Below are 22,848 nucleotides of genomic sequence, written 5' to 3'. Positions count from 1 at the left end.
TTCCCCCGAGGCTTTGTGTCCCACTGCGTCCATCCTCAGGCTCTAAGCGCCCCAGGCGCAGCCGTCCGCATGGACCCTCCGGTGCCAGCGTGCAGTTGGCTGTGAGAGCTGACAAACCAAAACACTGAAGCGAGGTGTCTACACCGCCGGAAAACTCACCTGCTTGTATGAAAGCCATTCGTAGGGCTGGTCTGGTTTGCGGGAGCCTAAGCAAGGGCCGTTATCTAAAAAAGGGAAAAACGAAGAATGGGCGTGATGTGCGTTCATATCTTGGTTTGTGTTCCACCTCCCTCCCGCTGTGCAGCGTCGGTACCCCAGTCCTCGGATTAGAAATAATGGCTTCAGGTTGGAAATAACTCCCCCTGAGTTCTAGTTTCATTTTTTGCTTGTTTATTTATTCCTATTTTGTTTCTTAAGTAGGGCAGCAGAGGAGGAAAGTGAGAGGAGGCAAATGCGAAGGTTAAGAACTATAGGTGCCACGGTTCTCGCTCGGGTACCTGACCAGCAGAAAGAGAACCGGTATTCACCGTCCATTCACCGTCCATGCCAAAGGCTCACACAGAGATAAGTAAAACCACTTACATTGGGATCATACAAATTCCTTCCTACAGATCAATCCCAAGAGACCTTTGTGCTCAGTTTGTGGCTACTGAAGGGGAAATCTATGTCCACCCGGAAAAAAAGCTGCCACATTTAGACAACCAGGGCTGCCCACCGACAGGAATGTTTCCCAACTAGAAACACAGGTCCACCAGCAGCTCTGGCTGCCGCGGGCCTCCCAGTCCCTCCCACAGGGACAACTGCGGTTGGAAGTTTCGCCAGGTCCCATCTGATAGAGGCGCGCACATTTCTGAGTGGAGACATAACACCCCTGGCTTCATTCTCAGACTGAGTGCCAGCCGAGGGGCTGGGGTGTGGGCTGGGGCCCTGAGGAAGGCGGGGGAGAGGCAGAGCGTGGCCCCATCTGGGGCCCTGGCAGGCCCGGGCCTGCCACGGAGTCACACCTTCCAGGGGTGTGTGTGGGGGGGGTGCGAGCTCCTGAGTCCACCGTGAGGACCCGGCCGGACAGACCCGCCCTGCACACCCTCTCCCGGCTCTCGGGCAGTGCTGCCGAAGACCTAAAGGGCTCCATGGGGCCTTGTTCTCGGAGCTGTGTCACCTCACAGGGACCACAATCAAGACCAGGCCTCCAGGGTCACATCGGTCAGGCCTGGGGTGTGACAGACAGCACAGTGACCACCAGCCGGGGCCACACACTCGAAACTGCTGAGAGGGCAGCTCTGAAAAGTCCTCATCACGAGGAAACAAAACCTGCAACTGCCTGGGGACCCCTGTCAGCCAGACTCCTTGCGGGGGCGGCCACCATGCAGTGCACCTGAAATTAATGTAACGTTGTATGTCAATTTTTATCTCGGAAACAAAAACAAAACCCAGGGCAGACATGACAAAATACACTGGCCATATGAAATAATATTACTTTATTTCTCAAGAGAAGGAGCTGGCAGTCTGTAGGCAGAGGCCAAGGCAGGCCTGAGTTTGTAAACAGTTTGTTTTGGACGGCAGCCTCACCCCTTCATTTATGGGTTATCAGAGGCTGCAGCTGCGGCTGCACAAGAGCCCGAATGGGGACCGTATTTTCTGTTCCTTCACAGAAAAGGTCTGTGGGTTCTAGGTCTAGAACTAGACTGCAGTTAGCCCCAAGCTCAGCCGGGGAACTTGCAGGTACATTCTCTGCCCAGGCCCTACTGACGACCTTTTGGAGGTAACTGGACAGGACCGGGCCTGGGCCCAGTCCTTCCCCAAAGCTCCCCAGGTGACCCTGCGGTGCAGCTGGGATGAGAACACACGGGGAGAGCAGCCTTCCCCAGTGGCTTCCCAGGCACCATTTTAACATGGAAAAGGTTTAAAAACTCTAGGCTGGTTTCCCCCACATTCAAAGAGCCCTAACTACCTCGTCTAGGTGCTGGCTTCCCCGCCCTGGTCAAAGTGCAATCTCACGGTCGCCTGGGAAAATGAAAGCTTAGAACAAAAAGGTTTTCTGGGGGGTGGGGGGAGAATAAAATAACCTGCAAAGCAGCTCCCTTCAATCGGGACAGGTTAAAACAACTGAACCTATTTTCCTCATCTTCTCTAAAACATTCATCATACAAGTCCTTCATTTTCCAAGTACATAAGTGACCCCCACAAAGTTTCATGACTTGTCCTCACATCAGGGGACACTCAGAAGCATAATGTTAAGTCATCATACTCCTAAGATGAATCCCATCCTGTGCTAACAAGGGAAGAAATGCACACACATCTATACACGTACATACTTTGTGGCAAAGAACACACACAGGCACACACACGCATACATACATTTCATGTGTCCATAGTTAGGCTGATCTACCTTGTATTTATTCTCACAGACAAACTAACACTGACCCTGATACTAATGCTGAAAAAACTCATAAACTCAATAATCTACAGGTAGGTTGCTTTCCCTATCTACTGAGGGGCTTAATGAATCTACCACGGGGGTCCGGGGGCAGGTGGGCTGGGGCAGGCACACTGAACCGGGACGCCAGCTTTGCCAGGACCAAACAAGTGGTGAAAACAGCAGGCACCGCTTGAGCACGTATGGCGTGCAATGTAATGTGGGGACAGAGCGCAACAGCAGCCCTGCTGTAGGGAGATTACAGTCTAGAGGCAAAAATAAAAGATTTAAACAACAAAGCACGGACCTCGAGGGCCATTTCTGGAGAGGAGGAGGGAACCTGCAGAAATAAAGAGACCGAAACAAAAAGAGGGGTGGGGGAAGCGGAGGGTGTCCCCCCTCCCTGTGGGTTCATGAATGAAGCACCTACTGTGCCAGGCTGTGTCAGTGCTGAGAGGAGACAGGCCGCCCCGTTCAAAGAGCAGCCGCTGATGGGACAGAAGGCCAGGCAGCTGCTCCTGCCCCCAGAAACAGGTACAGATGTGGGCGGTGAGGGGGCACCTCAGTTACAAGAAGGGGATGAGGACTGATGGACCAGACGATCTCACAGGAAAGACGGAAAGGCAGTCTGAGTGTTACAGGGTCAGGTGGACCACATCAGCACCCTGGGCTGGGGGAGGAGAGAAGGGGCGTTATGACCTCGGGGGAGGGGGAAGAGCACAGAGGTGTGGGGTGCTGGTCCCAGAGCGGAGGTGGTCGTGGCTCCGCAGGACGTCCTGTGTGGCTGGAGACTGGAAGACAGAGTGTCTTAGAAGGAAGGCGGGTGCTAGGGGCCTCGGGTCTCTGCTGCCGCCTCTGTGACTAAGCAGAGTCCCATTCCCAAAGTGTCGCTTCGCTGACGGAATATCGTTCCCTTGGGACGTCAGTGTGTATTTCTTAAAATATGAGCCTCCTGATCAATAAGTTGAAAAATACTGCACCAGGCCCAATTACGGAGGTCTCCTGACTGCGGCAAAGGTCAGCCCACAGGAGCCAGTCTGTGTGTGACTCTCTGTGAAATACCTGACATGCCGGACACGTGTTTGACTGTGGAACCCACTTTGTCGCCCACAGCCCACATCTACAGGGGGCCGGGAGCTTCGGGACTCACTCTGGAGAAGTTACGGGAGCAGACAGGGCTGCCCGAATGATACTGAGTAGGCAGACGACATAGGCGAGGGCCACAAATAAGCAATGATTTCCATTCAGGAGGGCCACTCCTTCCGAATGGAAGCCACTGAGTGTCAGCCACATAAATTCAGCACGATGCTCACTTGACACATGTATGCCCCTCTGGAAACCTTCGTATAAGGTCCTGACGTCATCGTAGAAACACTCCAGGGGCTCATCACTAGCAAGCAGGGGGGACCTCCGAGCACCATCACTACCCTGTGGAAAAAGACAGACAGAGGAGCCGATTAGGGAGAAGTGTCGGTAATGCAAAGCCTGCCGTGTGCACCCACGATCCCCCGGGCCCTGGGGTGGCTCCCCAGTGTTTGCCGAAGGAGCTGAAGGGCAGGGTGTGTCACCGAGGACCAGTTTTGTCCCTGCTTCTGGAAACAACACACCATTCCGTTTCACTTCCTTACTGTTATCTAAATTCTTTAGTTTTTATCAGAGTTGGTCAGGGTCTTTTTGAGTTTATTAGCCCTCTTTTCTCTCTTTGCCAACAGCACTATGGTGCATTAGGGACTTTGGTGTCCCATAGAGCACCTCACAGTTATGACCAGGCCACGGGGCGTGTGCAGACCGTCTGCGCCCACGTGGTCTGTGCCCGTGGCACGTGCAGCGCCTGCGGGTGCACAGACTTGGCAGGACGGCGCGCCCTCCTCTCCGCAGCCTGCACTTGCCGGCTCAGGGGCACACCTGCTCTGTGCTGGAGCTCCTGACCAGTTGCCCGGCCACAGAAGGGGTAGCTGTTCTTGCCCAGAGAGCTGCTGCACCCTTGGGTGCCGCAGACACACAGCAAGGGGCCCAGGTGCCCGCAGGAACACCAGGCATTCCTTAGAGACCGTGGAATAAAAGTTCAGCTACTATGATGCAAGATTCTTGTGGGGTTTTTTATCTTTGTTTTTGTTTTGTTTTTTAATTTCAGAGAAGGGGCTTCCCGTTTGCAACGGTTAGGAAACACTCTCCTGGGGAAATTAGAGTCTGATGAAGGACTTCTGGTACCACGAGGAAGGACCATTCAGAAGTGGGACAGGTCTTTTCTGGCTTGGGGTCTGAAGGGAGGAGGCAGGAAAGCCTCCAGGGAGAAGGGGCAAAGGGTGAGGTTTCCTCACTCCTCTTCCCACACGCTCTCGCTTGTCCCCGCCGGGTTATCATTCACATAGAGAACATTTTTAATAACACAGAAGTATGTCAAAGGAAACTATGACCAGCCCCTGTTACCAGATGGGTGAGCCCCTTCCGGGCCTTTTTCTATGCGTATATATTTATACAGATCTTCTAGGATCTACGAGGTGCTACGTATGTGTATTTAACTCTTGATCTAAAACTGCTAATAATTCTCTGGAGTAAAATATCACCCAATAATATGTTTTAATCTTCACACAGTCTTCTCTGTCTTGGCAGACACTTTCTACTACCTGTAGCGATGATTCGAAATATAATCATTAAATACCCCATGCTACTTTAGAAAACAAAGAAATGATTCTTTGTGCACATAAAGATGGAAATAGAATCACGCATCATTAGTACTGAATCTCCGAGTCTATTTTCTCTTCTGCGAAACGAGGGGGCCATGTGTCCCCATCCAGGGTTATTTTTAGTTAAATGAACTCTCCTGTACACTGTGAATATGTAGAATATCACTCGGACACCCTATAACGTGCCCTAACTACAATCCCAGTCCTTCTTAGCCAGTATCTTTACTACGAAAACTATTCAGATTAAAATTCAGAAGCAATTGTGCGACTTCATAGTAAGATTCAGAAGCCTCTTCATTCCAGGAAGCCACCCAGAGACCCATGGGTAAGCAGGAAGAGACAAGGGGTGGAGGGTTAAAGGATGGAGAATGGGAAGAAGGAAAAAGTTGAGCTGTGTGCCTGTGCAGAGGAGCCAATGGCCACTCTGCCCGGGGGTGCGGGCAGCCAGGGGTCCTCCCGACCCTCTGCTCGGCGCCTTCTCTGCAAAAGCGATGCTGCCCTCTCCGTGCCCTCTGCTGAGCCTGCCCTCGGTTGTCACCTGGGAAGATGGGCCTCAGGGGAGAGGACACAGAGTTTGTCCCCAAGAGCCCACCGTGACCAGAAGAGGAGGGCAGGGAGGAAGTCAGAGTGAGCAGACAGGAGCAGCGTGGCGTCTGTGGAGCACGGCTCACCCCAGAGCCCAGGTCCTCAAGGGAGGCTCGGGCACATGCGCTCCTGCCAGGGAAGCAAATTCGCCGACCCTTCACCAGACCTGCTGAGTCGGACACTCTGCGGGTGTGAGCAGCAGTCCGGGCTTCAGCAAGAAGTCCACAAGAGTGTGAGTGGCGTGCAGGGCAGGACGGAGGGGCAGAGGCTGGGGACACCACCACGCAGGACCAGGACTAGGGCAGAGGCCGGCAGGAGTGGGGGGATGTGGGCACCAGACGTGCAGAGCCCCGGTGGAGCGGGTTTGGCAAGTGACTGTGTGTAGGAGAGAAGACAGCAGTCCCGTTTTATTGGAAATAGAGGGCTGCGGGTGGGGGAGGTTTGAGAGAAGAGATCAAGCTTAGCTTTGGCTACATGGTGACCCTGTCTGTCCCTTCGACACAGGAGGTCAACTTCCCAAGGCCCATTTTGGGAATCACTGCTCTAGAGTACAATTTGATAACCAACTTTCGGTTAAACAATTCTTTGGTTAGGTTAATTCGCAGGTGGTACACCACCCTCAGGACTTTGAGGTAAAACAGTCAAAGTCAAGGAGTCGGCCCAGTCCCAAACAAAGCCTTCCCCTTGACAAAGTACCACGAGGACGAGATATCTGTTGCTATTCTAATCTGCAGTCAGAATAATTAGCAGATGCACTTGGGTTTGGTGCCGACTGAAGGCACAGGTGAAGAAGGGTAAAAGGTCACACTGTCACTTCCTCTCCAACTTCGAGAGATGGGAATGACCGGAACAGGTGGTGGAGACTAAGCCGCAAGACTTGTACTTTGAAATGTGTTGCTCTGCGAAGTGGTCACCTTCCCTCAAAGAATCATTTCCGATGTGCACACACGTGGCCATTCTGCCTGAGCGGAAACGCTGCGTGTCAGCACCCGGTGCCGGGACCCGGGTCCCAGCCACGCGGGGGAGGGAGTGACCCTGAGGGTGGGGAAGCACGCTCGTAGTAACCGGACCGAAAGTGCCTGCACGTGCTCCGAAAACCCAGCCACTTCAAAAGCCAGAGGTTTGATTCCTGGGTTATTCAAGCACCTATTTCTAGGACCACCTACTCAAATGACAAAAACACTTCGCATTGGGTCTCCCTGACGTCTGACATCACCTGAGGATTAGGGCTGGGGGGGTGTCAGTTTTGCTCGAGAAACAGGGTGAGCTAAGCACACAACTCCAATGAAATGGGCAGGAAACCAGTGAATAAGACCGTGAGTCAGGGAGGGTAATGGGTCTTTTGCTTCTTCTGCTGTGCACTTTTCAATGTGGCCGTGCAGTTTCCCAGCTAAAAAAAGATGGTGAATCAGGGCCCCACAGTGAAAGCAGCAGCCCTGCAAATATTCTGCCCCATCCGTGCCGGCTAAGGCTGCCCCGGAGGTGGGCCATGTGGACTGAAATAAGAAATGAAAGTTCACCTTCCTGTTGGGCACAGCACGAGCGGGACCGCAGCCGACATCTGGGTGTCAGTGGTCCCCAGACTAGAACTCCTGCCGGCGTTTGACAAAAGGGAGCCCTCCATGTGCGGGTCATGCGGGTCATTTTGTGCCACTCCTGTGTCTAAATGAAAAAGCAAACCACATCCTTGGAGGGTTCCGGGGGAGAGAAAGGCCCAAGCTTTGTGTGCTGTGGTCTCCTTCCTCTCCCCCTAGAAGATGGACATCTACAGGCCACAACGGCCAAGTAACTAGCCATCCTATCCCCTTGTTTGTTCCCTCTAAGGAGAGGGATGGGGATAGGGCAGGAAGAAGAAGGGACACAAGGGACAGAGGGAGGAGGGGACAGGAGAGAGAGCAGAGAGGGAGGAAGAGGAGAACCCAGTTTAAAGCGGCTGGTAAGACTTGGCTGGGTTTTAATGTTAAACTCATCTCTGGGGGAAAATGCGGCAGGTGGAACGACAGTCCTGGGGGGTGAAAGAGACTCCGCCCCCCCCCCCCGGTTCAATATCCTCCATGGAAATGGACTCCTCCCAGCACTTACATTCTATGTGCGTCTCACCCCGCCCGGAGACCCTCCCCTGCTTCGTTCCATGAACAGGCCCAGAGCTACCGCCCCCACTGAGCCCACAGAGGGGCGCTCTGCCCTGAACACCAGACACATCTCTGACGGATCAAACAGGGCCTTCAAAGGCCAGCCCACCACAGCCCTCAGGACCACCTTTTCTGAATGACAGTGGACAGGAGAATGAAAAGAATACCTAGACACCCCCATCATGCTGACCTGTAAAGGTCACAGGGTAGCAATGAACACTCAGGTTCACTAGTTATGCTCACCATTTAACTAGCTCACTTCCCGAGATCCTTTGCACCCAACTGAGTTCAGAAAGGGCAGGACCATTGCAGTGATAATCCACACCGGTGTCACCTGGGCGGCGTGGGGAAGATGGAAGGTGAGTATGTACTGAGCACCTGCTAGGCTGGTAGGCTGTGAGATTCGTCTGTGCTTCACAAGCAGGTTCACACTTGCCCACAACACACCTGTCACCTTCCTCTTTGAGGAGGTGGGTCCAGATTACTGGTGCCTGACTGGGGTTTTTGGTTCTTCAATCTGACCCCCTAATCCTCTGAATGCTTTTCCTTTTCTTTCTCCAGCTTCCAACTTCCCGAGCTCCGCTGCCCCGATCTGCAGATTAGGGACGGTGAGGCTGGCAGTACTCAGCAGTCTCTGGTTCCCTGCTGCTAAACTCCACTGAACTCATCACCAGGGTGAATCTGCCGGCCCCAGGAGGAAAAAGAGCACCTGCCACCTCCCTGAAAGGGGAGAAAGTATAGAGCCACAAAATCCGATCCGAGTTCCCACAAACACACTCTGGCCCGTGGCACCTCCCCATGCCTGCCATTTAGGATGCAGAGGCCTCCCGCTCCACCTTGGAGGTGAAGCCTGCGGGAACCGAGGTCTAGGCTGGCTCACATTGGTCATTTTTCATTTGGTGCAAGTTGAACCTGTTTTGGGGGGGCTATTTTTAAACTTAAACAAGCATGGCACACACATCTCGGTCACTTAGGTGCACCCACTCTGACAGATGAAGCCCCAGAGAAGTAGCATCGTTTTTACAAAATGGCATGTGTTTTCAGAGCAGCATGACAGTGAACTTGGACTTTTCTTCCCAGTTCAAAGGAACCCGGAAACAATTTTTCTGCTAAAACAATCGCCGTCCTTCCTTTGAATTCCTAGAGACTGCTACTTGATACTTCTGTGGCCTGGTCTTGGCACAGGGCTCAGAAACCCTTTCTCCGGGCCTCAGTGATGCCCACCCCTCACCTCGCAGCCCACCCACCCTCGGCCAGGGCCCATGACTGGCGCAAACCTCCTGCTGCCGTGTTCGAATGAACAGTCACTTACAGGTTAGCGGACAAGTCCAACAACACGTGGAAACACAATTGTTCCTGTAATGCGAGTTTAGTGAGAAAATCTTAAGTTAGCAAGGTTTTCCTACATTGTTATTAAAAAGCCCAAGTTTTAGGCCCTGGCAGGTGGCTCAGTTGGTTAGAGCGCAGTCCCGATGCACCAAGGTTGTGGGTTCAACCTCTGGTTGGGGTGCAAACGAGAAGCAACCAGTGAACCCAGAGATGGTTGGGGCAATGAGCTGACCATTTCCTGCGTCTGACCTACGTGCAGGATCCCAGACGGCGCTTCTTACCTAACCTGCCTCCCTTCCTCCTTTCATTTTCGTTGCTGCCTTCAGATTCCTTTGCCTGCACCTCCATTCTCAGAAGAGTCTGCCCTGGGAATCAAAATCTCTAGCCACCGACTCTTCCAATTTATCTAGGCAGACCCAAATTTTCCTTGTTGTCCTTGTTTCTGTGCGCCCCCAGCCACCACAGAGCCACAGTTACGGTACATCGCTTTCTTGTTTTCATTCTGCTGCATTTTCCCCGTTACTGTTTATCCCCCCATGCCCTCTTCCCCCCACCCACACCCCTGCCCCCCGCAATCACCACACGGTTGCCCTAGTCCATGAGTTCTTTCTCTTTTCTTTTTTGCTTGACCCCTCCACTGCCCCCTGCCCCCCGAGTTGTCAGCCTGCTCTCTATCTCTGGGTCTGTCTCTATTTTTGCTTGTTAGTTTGGTTTGTTCATTAGATTCCACCTATGAGGGATATCCAATAGTACTTGTCTTCTTTGACTGGCTTATCTCACTTAGCACAACGCATGACTTTCGGTCACGGTAATGAAGGTGGCGTGACCCAGCTCTCGACCTCCCTCGGACTGCACGACCCGACCTCACCTCTCTGGACTCGGTCGTTTTCTCACATGTGAGCGTCAGGGTCGAAAGAGGAGACCTTTGCAGAAGAAGACTGACATTCACTGAACACTCACCAGGGGCCAGGCAGATGCTCTGCATGTCTCTAAACCGCCCTCTTAACAGCGGTGACAGAGGGAATGTACCAGCCCCTTTGTCTTCCAGATGAGGAATCTGAAGGCACGAAAGGCCAGTGCACTTGCCCAGGGCTGCCTGGTCTACAGAGCGGCCAGGTCCAGCCCCACCACATCTCCGTGTCCCTTTGGTCCCTTTCAGCTCCTGCTGCTCTCCTGGTCCCTTCACTGCAGCCACAGAGGTCTGCACCCTGACCAGTCCCAAGAGTTTCCAGTCCCCCCAGTGAAGATCTTCTTCGCTGAGGGATGTGGGGACTGTAAACACGGAGAACAGGCTGAGAGGAGCTGAAACTGGAGAATCTGCATCATCACTTGTGAAAGTGACTGAGAAAAAAGGCACACACACACACACACACACACACACGCCTCTACTCAGTGCTAGACGGAAGTCCTACTCCGGCACGTGGGGAAAGGCCAGCCTTCACGTGGCCATGGTGGAGAGCTGTACGTGCAGAGGGACACAGCTCTGCAAACAGGCTGCAGATCGAACCGTGCTCACGACGCTAAAACACCCCTTGGATTCTGTTGCTGCGTCCAGCTTCTCTGTCCCATTCTCTAGCTTATGTCTCCATTGCCTTTCCTACACAGGTGCAGAGCATGGTGAGCACTGGGATCCTCTTTACAAACCTGGTTTGTAAAGGGAAATTTTACAAGCTGTAACTTATTTTTTAAAAAGCCCGTGAGGCTGCTTTACACTAGTGTAGCTGGGAGGCAGCCAGTGTGGGCAGAAAGGGGAGGCAGCCAGTGTGGGCAGAGAGGAGAGGCAGCCAAACCAAAAAGGGCAGAGTCTTCCCATCCTCACATCCACGTCAAGTCCGTGGGAAGGGGAGGGTGAAGAAAGGGCAGTGGGGAACAGGAGGTGGTGGGAGCGTGGGGACTGGCGCACGGTGCTCACTCGCCACCACGGGGAACGCGGCAGCAGCGATGTTTTCACCCGGCAACCGGCCCCCACGGCAGTGCCAGCTGTACATGCCCCTGACTGGTACCTAAGGAAGCAAAGCACGTCCCTCTTTCTGCCACCACCGAGGTCTGTACGAAGGTGTGAGCTCTCTAACAGCATCTATAATTACTAAGTGTCCTGACTCGGAGGCTAACCTCAAATTCAGTATTTTAAGCTCTTTTTCTAGAAGTGCAAAGAGAATTTTATATACCAAATACCTACAAGTTCTGAAAACCCGAGCTAAATCCATTTCTATAAGCAAGGAGAAAAATCAGGAAGCCTATATACCAGGTAGTGAAAGTATAGATTTTAATTTTCTTTCTGCTTATCAGCAATTTTAAACTGTTCCACAGAGAACCTGTGTGAATCTTTTAATAAGACTCCATGACTTCATGCTAAGATGGAGCTTACAAACCACCCCGTAAGTGCTCCCACAACTTTTCATACAAGAAATGAAATCAGGCCTTTACAGCCGCTGCCCAGTGGCAGCCCCTGCAAGTCAGACGTGCGAGGCCTCCTCCCAGGCCCCGCAGGGCTGCTCCACCCCAGGCCCGCACATCCCCATCAGAAAATGTTACATTCTACTCCTCACTCGTGTGTGGTCAGCTGAGGTGAAGTACAATTTACCTTTTGTTTAGAAATAAAGTATCTTAAAGCCATTTTCCTTCAGTACTAGCTCAGTCCTTCTATTTTTACATTTGTCATGAGTAAGACAGACACATCTATCAGGAGCCAGAAGCTACGAATCAGGCCTGGCTTTGTGTGGAAGGGCCCACTCTCCGCATGTGCCCATCAGCCCCTGGCAGGCAAGGCCTCTCACCTCCACCTACAAGCACAAATGAGGCAATTCTGCATTTGCAACATGATCTTTCATTTATGTCAAAAGTAATGCATATTGGAAATCCATTCTGACTTGGCTAGGAAAGCGAGAAATAACAAAGTCGTGAGTAGGTGAAGAACCATGCACGGCTGAGAGAACTGGCTTCTTCACCTTGCAGCCCTTCCCTAACCTTGAGGAGAGATGAGGGGTTGGGGGGGGGTACTTGAGAAGGGTCAAGAGTAAGGGCCCTGGGAGAGAGTCGGTCTGCAAGGGCCTCTAGACTTCTGCAGCCGGCCCACCAGTGCAGCCTAAGTTAGGGAACACACACTCTCCTGTAACTTTCCTAATAACAACAGTATGACCTTTTGTTGGCCCAAGTTATACGCAGCCATGGCACTCACCAGCTCAGCCTCGGACGCCCCTGAGTGCCCTTGTTTCTGAATGTCCTACCCTAAATCCTGTAGCCCAGTTATTCTGGCAGGCTCCTAGTCCGGCCTCATCCTGTTTGAAATCCCAGACTCCCATTCAGCAGCTGGGGCTTGGGTTCTAACTGTCAGGCACAGCACAAGCAGAAGTCCTCTTTCTGTGACATTTGACAGCCCACTTCTCTGCAGAAGCAGAAGCCCCGTGAGAGCCGAAACTCTGCCCGTCCTTCCTGCCCTGGAATCCTCCGAGCCCAGCACAGGGAAGGAGTGCCATGGGGTTTCCAGAACAAGCCTTTACGTGACGTTGGGCAGCCACCTACCTGGCACCACCCCATGTGTCCCTCTAACCCACACTCGGGCTTCTATTCCATCTAGAATCACCAGCAAGCTTCCCCGTGTTGAGCACATTTTGCAAAGTGCCCTCCCAAGGAGACCAGCGGGCAGGCCCACCCTCCACTCACCGCCACCTCCACCGACTGCAGGGACAGGTCGCACGGCGGCTTCAGGGCCTTGGGTCTCGTGGCGTACCAGAAGGTCGTCAGTGCCGCAAAGGCGCCGAAGCCCATGAGCGTGTTGGTGGGCAGAGTGCGGACGTACTGGCGGAAGTCAGCCAGCTCCGGCAGGCGGAAGTACTGGAACAACTCGTGGGCTTGCATGGTCCGGTGTCGGTGCCACCCTAGGCTGAGTTCTGTCGGGAGAGAAAAACGTCACGTTCACTCCCGGGAGGCGGGACTCTCCCCCGGGGGCCCCGGAGGCCTGCCACCTCACTGGGTGGCCGAGGCAGCGAACCCGCAGTCGTGCAGGCCAGGAGTAATCACAGAGTATCAGTAGAGGACATAATAATGACATTATTGTTATTATTAAAGTGCCTATTATTATTATGTTTTATTATTATTAAAGTGCCTCCCATTCATTGAGCACTTTCAGATGCCTTGTACCATTCTAAGTTCTATGTAATTCTAAGTTCAGAGTCTCTCCTGGCTCTCCAATTTCCTTCCTGTAAAAATCACCTTAGGAACTCATTTTAATGCTATCGTCTTGGGTAAAGTTTTCATTAACCACATTTTAAAATGTTTGTCACTAAGAATTCTTTCCATAAAATGCTTCATAAGTGGCGTAAGTCTCCATTTTCTCCCTGGTATTGTACCTCTGTTCTCCTCCATCCAGTCACACGCATTCAACTCTGGTCACCACACGAATGGGGACAAGAGTGAAGAGGCACAAATAAGCCCCAACCCCCAAAGGGCCCACAATTCTCCCTTCTTCCCACGGAGCTCAGACCGAGCTCCCCACCTGGGAAACAGACCCGCCCAACGCCGGCCTGCCTCCCCGCCCCACCCCCACAGCACCAGGGAAGCCACGGCACCAACGCGGCAGAACTGTAGCTGGCTGTTCTGACAAAATAGTCTCTTTTCTACTCCTCCAGATTGTGTAGCTAGAATAAAACAATAAGTTGATGGGCATAAACTTTAAACCAACCACCAAATATCTGCAGACAGATTATAGCGTGACAGTTGAGAGAAAGCATAGAAGCAGGGTTACGACCCCGGAATCTAGAGCCAAATCCTAACTCCTTAGCCTATTGGCTATAAGGTTTGGGACAAATGACTTCACCTCCCTATGCCTCAGTTTCCTCATGTATAAATGGAGATTAAAAATAGTACCTATTTCCTAGGGCTTTTATAATAAGTAAATAATTTACATAGAACTTAGAATGGTACAAGGCATCTGAACGTGCTCAATAAATGGGAGGCACTTTAATAATAATAAAACATAATAATAATAGGCACTTTAATAATAATAATAATAATAATGTCATTATTATGTCCTCTACTGATACTCTGTGATTACTCCTGCACACCAAACAGCAAGGTATAGGGGTAATAAAAAAGTGTCTTACTATAAAGAGTTTACAAATGAAATTAAGGAGCCAAACACACAGAAGAAAATTAGATGACAATTTCAATGTATATTAAAGCCTCAAAGTGCACGTTATAGACAATTACATAGATATCGGCATGAAAAAATGTGAAGTACAGATAACAAATAAGAATAATCCTCATTAGGAAAATCTTGGTGAGGGATGTCTCTATAGCATGTTTGCCTGTAAAAGGCAGGAGACAGCAGAAAATCATCTGAGCTTTCTTAAAAACTTCCTGGCAATCCACTGAGTGTTAATTCAGCCACAAGTTCAGATGGTATTTGTGAGCTACTTATTATATGTTGTTTTAAACAGATAGGTCACAGACAGAAAATAACCCTCTTTTTTCAAATATAGAAATCCTCTTTAAATTTCAGTCGGTACTGTTGGTTTTTTTTTTTACAGAGGATCAGAATAGCAAGCATTTTCACCAGCCATCAACACTAAAGGAGCCAGTGGAATGCATCCATTCAGCTCATGCACACTTGTGCTACAACAGCTCTGTGTAGGTGTGTGTACATACACACATGCACACACACACACACACACACACACACACACACACAGGAAATATCCAGGTTTGACATGACAACAGAGAAGGAACAGATAAGCAAATTTCTTCAGGCCATAGTTCTGGAGCGAAAGCACCAGCACTCACAAAGCCACTCACCATCTGTGCCACCAGCAGCTGACTGCTAGGTGACACACCACTGCAGAACCAGAAAAGACGGTGGGGGCGGGAGTGGGGGTGGGGGAGGGGCCCCGGCTTGCCAAGGTCTCTCAGGGCATTCGTCACATGCTGGGTCCTATGCCACTGCCCACTGGGCTAAAGGTAACTAGCAGACAAAATCTATACTTGCCTGCTCAGGGGAAGACAGGGTGAAGGATGGGCCAATGAGAAGCTAGGAGCAGAGTCACCCCACTGCTCCACCCATGGGCAGGGACAGGCATCAGTCGGTGTCACCGGCAGTGCCGGTTCTGAACACAGACATTGTTTTCTTTCTGCTTAGCTTCCCAATAAGAAGAGACAATGGGTGTGTTCTGAAAAGCCACTGAAATGATCAGATGTGGGGTGGTATGTGGGACCAACACAAGACAGACCAAGAATGAGACAGATTGTCAGCAGACTTTATTCTGGACGGGTCCACAGGGGTCCGGCTACTCCAGTCATTCCACACGTCTGAGCATTCAGTGTGTGCCGGGCACGTGCTAGGAGCCGGGAGACAGGGCTGGGGGTGGGGCCGGCTCTCCGAGGGCTGGTCAGCTGGGGAAGACACGAAACCCCATGAGCACCCTCACCGGGTTCGATGAGAGTCGCCACCGCTCAGACCCAGTGATCGGGCAGGGCCACTGCGAGGGGGAGAGGCATACACTGGACTCAGTGGCCTGGCTGAGGAACTGAGCCCAGTCCTCGGGCGTGGAACTTCACACAGCCCTGCAGTTGTGTGGGTGCAAAGCAGCCTCACACACTCAGTGAGAGGGGAAAGCACCCCTGCCTCATCCCTCCCCCAAGTAATTCCCATAAAACCTAGATTGTGTGAATTTGCAGGGGCTGTCTGAAAGAATCACATCCCTGTGTGAGAATATTAAATAATTCCCTCACTAACAAATCCAGTCATAAGCACGTGATTTTTTCTATTTTAAGCATCGGCGGTAGCCAAGCTGTAGACAGCATTATACTAAGAATGAAATCAGTCTATTTATAGAAATGTCTAGGAAAGGAAACTTTTTAAACACATCAAAAAACTGCAGTGGCACTCGTGCAAAAGCATTTTGTTAGATACTGACCTGCCATGCTGAGGGTTTAAAGCCAGCTACATTCTTATCTTTGTGGCTAATGACAAGCTACAGAAGTTTGTTTACTTCATGCCTCTCAGCTGGCGGCTGGGGACCAGCTGCAAACCAACCACACCAAACAAACTAGTGGATGCCTTGTGTAGGACACACAGTCTCTGCAATGAAGAATTAAGCTAACACCTCGCTTAGATTTGTGGGAAGAACAACTCTCACATGTGAAACAAAGAGCATTATAAACCTTCCCCCTTCTATTTAACTGCTATAAGGAAAAGGTGCTTGGGACATTTAGAAGTGGAGACAGACCTATATTCAAAGAAAATGAGCCGCAATAAACAGCCTTTAAATGCTGCAGGCGAACATGAACATCCTGCTTTAAGACAGTCTCAGTCAATAACTGGTCTCTAAGGAGTCTCAAGACTCATGAACTCACCAACGAATAGTTAAAGCTCAGAATTTATTCTCATTCCAATGCTGTTCTGGTTGTACTATTTTTGAAATTCTTTCAAAAGCAAACTTGCACACCATCATCTCAGGAAGTTTATAGCCCAGGCACATAATCTTGCTGCTGTGTGCTACGAATGTGATTCAATCGGCTTAAAGGCTTACACAGACAGTAGCCGGTATTTCTCGGAACACAGGAGATTACTGGCAGCCAGCTTCTGCTTCCCCTCAGCTAGTCCTGGGCACCTTCCTCTCGGCACCGACAAGAAGAGGGTTTGCTCCACTGGGTCTTTTGAATTTCCTTTAAAGCTGGAGTCTGAAACCACACAGAACGACAGGGAGTGTGGCCAGGGTCCAAGAAACCTGGTACGAGCCCAGTATGAGGAAGCAGAGCACAGGACACCTTTAAATAGACCTGGGTAGAAACAGATGCCCCAGGCAGGGGACAGAAACAGGACCGCACTCCGTCAGACAGCAGAAACCCGGTTCCCAGCTGCCCGAACCTGCAGAAAACCAGCTCATCACACAATTAGCACCAAGCTGGTGTTTTGGACTTTCCCATTGGCGCCTTATCCGAGCATCACAGTACAAATACAAAATGATGATGGGGAGACCAGGGCTCGGGACTTAGAAGGCCTCCCCCAGTGTCCCCAGGACACCAATCTGAGTCCCCAGGACTCCAAACTCATGCGGTTTCCTCCACGTGGACATTTCTTACCCTCCAGTGGATCACCGCCTCTCCTCTGAGAGCATCAACATACTCCTTCCCACGTGGGGCTCACCAGTGCCCTTGGGCCTGTCCCAGGTCGGGTGCCTTTAGGAGCAGCTGGCTCCTAACGGTCCGTCCAGCACTCGCACTCCATGGGATCAGGAGAACTCGGCGTCTGGAGTCTCATCGAACAATGAGCATCTACCCCACCGCCCTGGCCTCTGAGCACAAGGGTCCCAGCTCCACTGTGCAATGAAGCTCACCTTCCGCCACTGTGTCTGCACCAGGAAAAGGTGCTCCAGGGCCAGCGGGCACTCGTGACTCACAAGGGCGTCATTCTCTGAGGACACAGGGACACACACACAGCTCCTGCAGCCCCGAAGACTTCTACTTACATTAGCATTTTATTTTCTTCATGTTATTCACAAACGGAACAAACGGAAGAGGGGTCCAGATGTTCCTCCCTTCTGCCCTCTCTCAAGCTTTCCCCAGCAGAGCAATGGTGGTTTGAAGGAGCCCTTCATGAGGAATGGGCCCTCACACAACCCCACAGAGAGAGTGTCCCGGCTCCGGCAGCAGCCAAGGAAGAAATCCCGATTTCTCTCCTTAAAACAGTGAGCCAAGCTGGTGAGTCGCTGCCATTCCTCGTTCCTCCTCCTCCTCCCCTGGCACAATAGGCCATTTACAGAGGCTGAAAGCTGCCCCTTTGTCCTGCACTGGCCTGGCGCAGCTCAACCTCGGGAGGAACAAGAGAGGGGCGGCCAGACCGCGTGCTGGTCTTTCAGTGCGCCACTCCAGACCGGCAGGTCGGTGCTCCTTAACCCTGGCTGGCAAATTACCTAAAGCTTGACTTGCTCAAGCCATCCCCTCTTGAACCCAAAGAGCAGCCGGGCTCTCTCTGGAGAGAGAGAGCTACAGAGGCCGAGATGCCGGAGGCCCTCAGTTAGGAAGGAAATGCCCTAAAGCCAGTGCCCCTCCCCATCCCACGCAGGAGTTCCTGGCCGTGGCAGGCGGCTGGCTGCCCGGGGACCATCTCCTCATTCTGGGCCTGAGAAGGAGACAGCGCACTCGGGTAGCCTGGGACCTCACATGTGCACAAGGAGCCAGCGTGGCAGCTCAGGGGATGATGACGCCCCTCTGCTGCCCGCCCTGCCGGGGAGCTGGCTCTTCCTCCCAAGCACAGTTGCCCTTCGCCCGCTGAATTTTTGGGACAGCGATTCTATGGATCAATGCCATTTCCAAGAAGATGTTTAAAAGGAGAAGTAAAGCAGAGATGCTCTGTTTTCAGAAACCTGATTCATGAAATGATTCGAATCAAGCTGCAGATTTCCACACGCACTTGGCCCCTGCCTATCTCCCCTAAAGGGGCGTGACGCTTTTAAGGGCAGGTAAGAGGCTGGCCTGATTTTTAACCAGTGACATTAGGGCGATGGCTCACCCGTCCATGTTGGCCACAGGCCACACCTACCAAAAATGCCCCAAAAGGAAGAGATTCTAAATGGAAGGCGTCCGACTCGAACACGCAAACTATTAGGGATTAGGAGAAATGGGAGAATGAGTACCTAGAACGGCTTCTGCGCTCACTCAACCACATGTGCATTGAAGTCATGACAAAATAAATTATTTTAGAAACATTTCCTTTTTCCGTTCACACTTCATTAACATTTTACTGAAAATCTTTGAACATTCTTCTTCAAACAGGGTCTCGGGCAACTCTAACGCCACTGCCGGAGGATCACCGGGTTTCTGTGGCTGTCTTCACATTTTTCTCTTCCACTTAAGTGGTCCAAGTTGGAGCATTTTTTGAAGTCACTAGTGTGGCTACCACTGAAAAAAAGTCTCCAAAGTCACAGGAACACAGTCTATAATGTTAGGACAGTTTTAAAAATGTGTCCTATGGGCCTATATTCATATAACCAAAACACACAGTTTATTGCTTTTTAAACTGATTTTTAAAAGCTTTTCAACAATAATATCAAACATTTGCCCTTGTGGAGTCAGACTCCCGGGAAGAGTTGCCCATCTGGGGCCTCAGGCAAAGTAAAACCCGTTAGTTGACCCTCATTAGGGCGCAGCCAGGACCACCAGAGCAGGTTTCAGGTGCCTGCTCTACCCCATGTTGGTCAAAGTAAAGTGACCGACAGAGCACCCCAGAAAGTGAAAGAGGGTTTGGAGGAGACCCTCACCTTCTACGGCATGGACGTGATTTAATAATATCCACAGAGGAGGACACGCAAACAACCTGCAGACCCCTTTCATGAGGCTTGGAAGTAAAACGAGTGTTGCCAACAAATGACATGCAACAATGACACGCACAATAGTGATTGCCGAGGCGACAAGTGCCACAGCAGTCATGAAAGCGATCGCACGCTCAGGTGACCTGGTCCCCCGGGGAAGAGGGAAGTGGTAGGAACGGGAGCTCTGCTCCAGGCCACGGGTTCGGAAACCGGGCCGCTGGAAGCAGCCGCCCAGCCCAGTTCTCCGCGTTCGGGTGAGTTAACTCGGAACCACCGAGGGTTCCGCTGGACGGGGGAGGGAAAGCAGGACGTTCAGGCCGACGGTCTGAGGCGACTTGGCTGTGTGTCAGGACGGTGCTGAGCAACCTGCACAGGAGCCAGCATAACCCCCTGCGCGTATCCCTCCGCAAGGCCCTCCCAGCCTGGAGCTGCTACCGCCTTCAAATGCAAAGATCGGGAAGCTGTGCCTGGAAGGTCAATGTCCTGCCCCCGCTGCACGCAAGAACAGGACTGGAGCCTGGGTCTGAAAGCAAAGCCCACGGACTCGGAGGCGGGAGAACACAGGTTCTCAGGTGAGACCCTGAGGCCAGAGGGGGGTGAGACAGGAGGGAAGGAGCTCCTGAGCTCCACCCCTTTCCAGGGTCCTGAAAGCCCCCTCTGTGCTGCTCTGGGCAAGCTGGCCCCAGACCCTGCTTCCCCGCAGCCAGCCGCAGAGGCAGGGGCTGGGGGCACGCTCCTTCCGCATCCCTCCCTGCCCCCCCAGAGGGTCTTCCCTGAACCTCCCTCCAACTCCGTAGGCCCCTCCTTCCATCTCCATCACTACTGCTCTTGCCCCTGGCCCTACTCGGCGTGCCCAATCCCTCCTGGAACAGGTCTTACAGGACCCACAGTCAGGAGCCATGGGCCCTTCCTCTGAACTGCAGGAGTACTGCAGCCCCCTGCGGTGGTCTGTACGAGCTGTACACGCAGGTGCGTGTCTGCCTCTCTGCCCCCCCCCGGGGCAGGGCCCCTCCCCTCTGGGCCATACATCCTTGGTGCTCAGCGCCTGTAGTGTCTTGCCCAGACAGACCTTCACAAACATCTACTGAGTCATGAACGACCCTCTGTGATTCTGACCAATCTCTACAGGAAGCCTGGGGAGGATATATTTACAGGACAGAGAGTCTCCCAAGAGAAAGGGGTGCTCCCCTCCCCCCAACTTCAGCACTGTTCCCCAAGCCCCGCAGAGCCTCAGTGGGTCAGCGGGTGGAGGAGTGAGAAGCAGCTCCCAGATCACCTGGAGGCAAAACCCCCAAAAGGCAGCAGGCCACTGATTTAAAGTGGACGTAAAAACACTGTCCCACCCCTCTTCCCATTCTTCCTCAAACTGTTTCACTTATGTTCAGTGTCACCCAAGACCATCTAAGGACAAGGGTCCTCTCTTCTCCTGGCAGACAGACACACATTTAGACCTACGACTGCAGACCATTTACAACGAATCAAGTTTGTAAGGGGAGGGAGAGCGTGAACAAGTGCCTTCCTCGGGTAGAACAGCAGACGCCAGAGGGCTCAAGCCCAGAGCACCCACCCCAGCAGCGTTGGCCACCGCCGCTGGGTGGGCTGACGTCAGAAGAGAGAGCCCTCCAAACCAAGACGCACAGCCTGGGCGCCGGAGTGCACAGGGGACTCAGGTTAAGCGCCGAGAGAGCGCGTGGGTGGCCATCGGAGATGTAAGGAATGCCGAAGGCAGGACCTGCCCAGCATTCTCCAGATGGGGGGGACGGAGAGAAAAGATAGAGAACCCACCATGTGGTTCTCCTGCCTTCTCTCCTCCACACAGATACGAAGACCTGTGTCACACACCCACTTGGGGAGACGACAGCTGTAGCTAGGATGTGCCCAGCGGAGCCAGCTGTCCACGCAGCTCCTGTGTGGGACGGTGAGGGTACATTCCACCGCTGCGGATTCACGAGGGAAAGTTTCCACTCAGAAGACCTCCTAAGAGAAGCAATACGTTTCCCTGGGTCCTGCTATGAGCCTGTGAAGCGCTTCCTGTGCGTGTGTGCTGACGAGGCTGGGCGCCTGCTGACCAGAGCCAGAGCAGACGACCTCTGTCCGCAGCTCTGCTCCAGCTGATGGGGACACGGAGACCTGTGGGCTGGGGTGACCCCACCCTTCGGTGAGAATCCAGACACTGCAGGCTTCCGCGGGGTGAGCTGCCCACGCACCGCCCGGCTCTGAGAAGGCAGGCTCTTTCAGTGGACACCGGGCACAGAGAGAGCCCTAATTACATTGGTGGGGCTGTGTGAAAGGACCATGCGACGCCACACTCTGGGGTGTTGGGCAACACAAGTGGAGCCTGTTACGATAATAGCCAGGGAGGGAGGAAGGCCTGCTGCCACGGAAATAGTGCAGGACAGGAGACTCTCTACCTTCCCGGCCCCAAAACAGGAGGCTCCGCCGGGAGCAGGGAGAACCACTTCACAGGAAAGGGAGCAGTGTCCCTTCACAGCGGCCAGCGCCAGACCCGGGGGGCAGGACCCTTCTCCACCGAGGGGAGGAGGCCCCATCTGCGTGAGAGACTGCACACAGAGAAGGGACCTGAGTCCTGGGGTCCCCTCAGATGTTTTGTCCGAAGCCACTCGTTTCCAGAGTGCGTACAGGAGACAGCAAAGAAAGATGGAAAGAATATCAGATTCAAAAGCCTGTGTTCTAGGAACTGGTTGTGCCCCCAACAAGCTACAGAATCTTGATCTGGCTTCTCCAGGCCTCTGTGGGGCGGACAGAGGAAGGGGCAGGGGCTGAGGAAAGCTGTGACCCCCCCCACCAACACCATGGAGCACCCCCAAGACGACTCCAGAGAAGGCAAAAGATGGTCACGGGGTCCTGGCCTCCAGGGTCCCACCCACACCCAGAACCTGCAGGTGACACAGGGCATAGAAAGGACACAATCCACTCGAACAATCATCAGTTCTGTGTGGTGGGCGTGTCGTATTTGATTTATGGTTCTGTTATTCCATGAATTCACTGTACTGTTAAACTCTTCTCAAGACAAAGCAGCTATAACTAGGTCAGGTCAGTTCATGTCTCCTGGTGTCTGAGTATTTCCCACCTGCTCCGGAAAGGGACTGGGCGGCACCTGCCCTCCCAGCAGAAGGACGAAGGAGGAGCCGGCCCCTCCCACAAGTGCGTATCTACGCTCTCACCCTCCGCCCCGTGTGGGGTCCTGGTGCAGCCACTGATCAGCTACGTGGGCAACTTCCACTGATGGGTCCCACTGCAAAGAAACAAACAATTCTCTGAAAAAGAATCACAGGTGGAAAAAAACCCTCTTCCCGGTCAGTCCTTTGGGGGCAGAAGGCCACCAGCTTCAGCACACAGCAGTTGCAGGGTGTCCTCTGCCGACCCACGAG

At 52.6% G+C, this 22,848-nt stretch overlaps 1 protein-coding gene across 6 annotated transcripts in view; it reads right to left on the bottom strand.

Annotated features, from left to right (window-relative positions):
• ACSL1 (acyl-CoA synthetase long chain family member 1) overlaps positions 1-22,848 on the bottom strand; it is a 136,191-nt gene that overhangs the window by 24,372 nt on the left and 88,971 nt on the right. For 4 of the 6 annotated variants that reach the window (XM_037128775.2, XM_037128776.2, XM_037128777.2 and 1 more), the window contains 3 exons: positions 12,813-13,039; positions 3,730-3,844; positions 160-224 (listed from right to left, as the gene is read on the bottom strand). In XM_037128775.2, the coding sequence (XP_036984670.2) occupies positions 160-224; positions 3,730-3,844; positions 12,813-13,039 (407 nt within the window). Of the gene's footprint in view, positions 1-159; positions 225-3,729; positions 3,845-12,812; positions 13,040-14,942; positions 15,007-22,641; positions 22,713-22,848 lie in introns of those variants that run through there. The other 2 variants (XM_037128779.2, XM_037128780.2) reach the window with 2 other exon arrangements.

This window comes from Artibeus jamaicensis, unplaced genomic scaffold, assembly GCF_021234435.1.
Source record: "Artibeus jamaicensis isolate MK-2021 breed Jamaican fruit bat unplaced genomic scaffold, CSHL_Jam_final scaffold_833, whole genome shotgun sequence".
NCBI lineage: Eukaryota > Metazoa > Chordata > Mammalia > Chiroptera > Phyllostomidae > Artibeus > Artibeus jamaicensis.
Note: the sequence above shows the minus strand (reverse complement) of the source record. Positions and strands in the feature narration are given on the sequence as shown.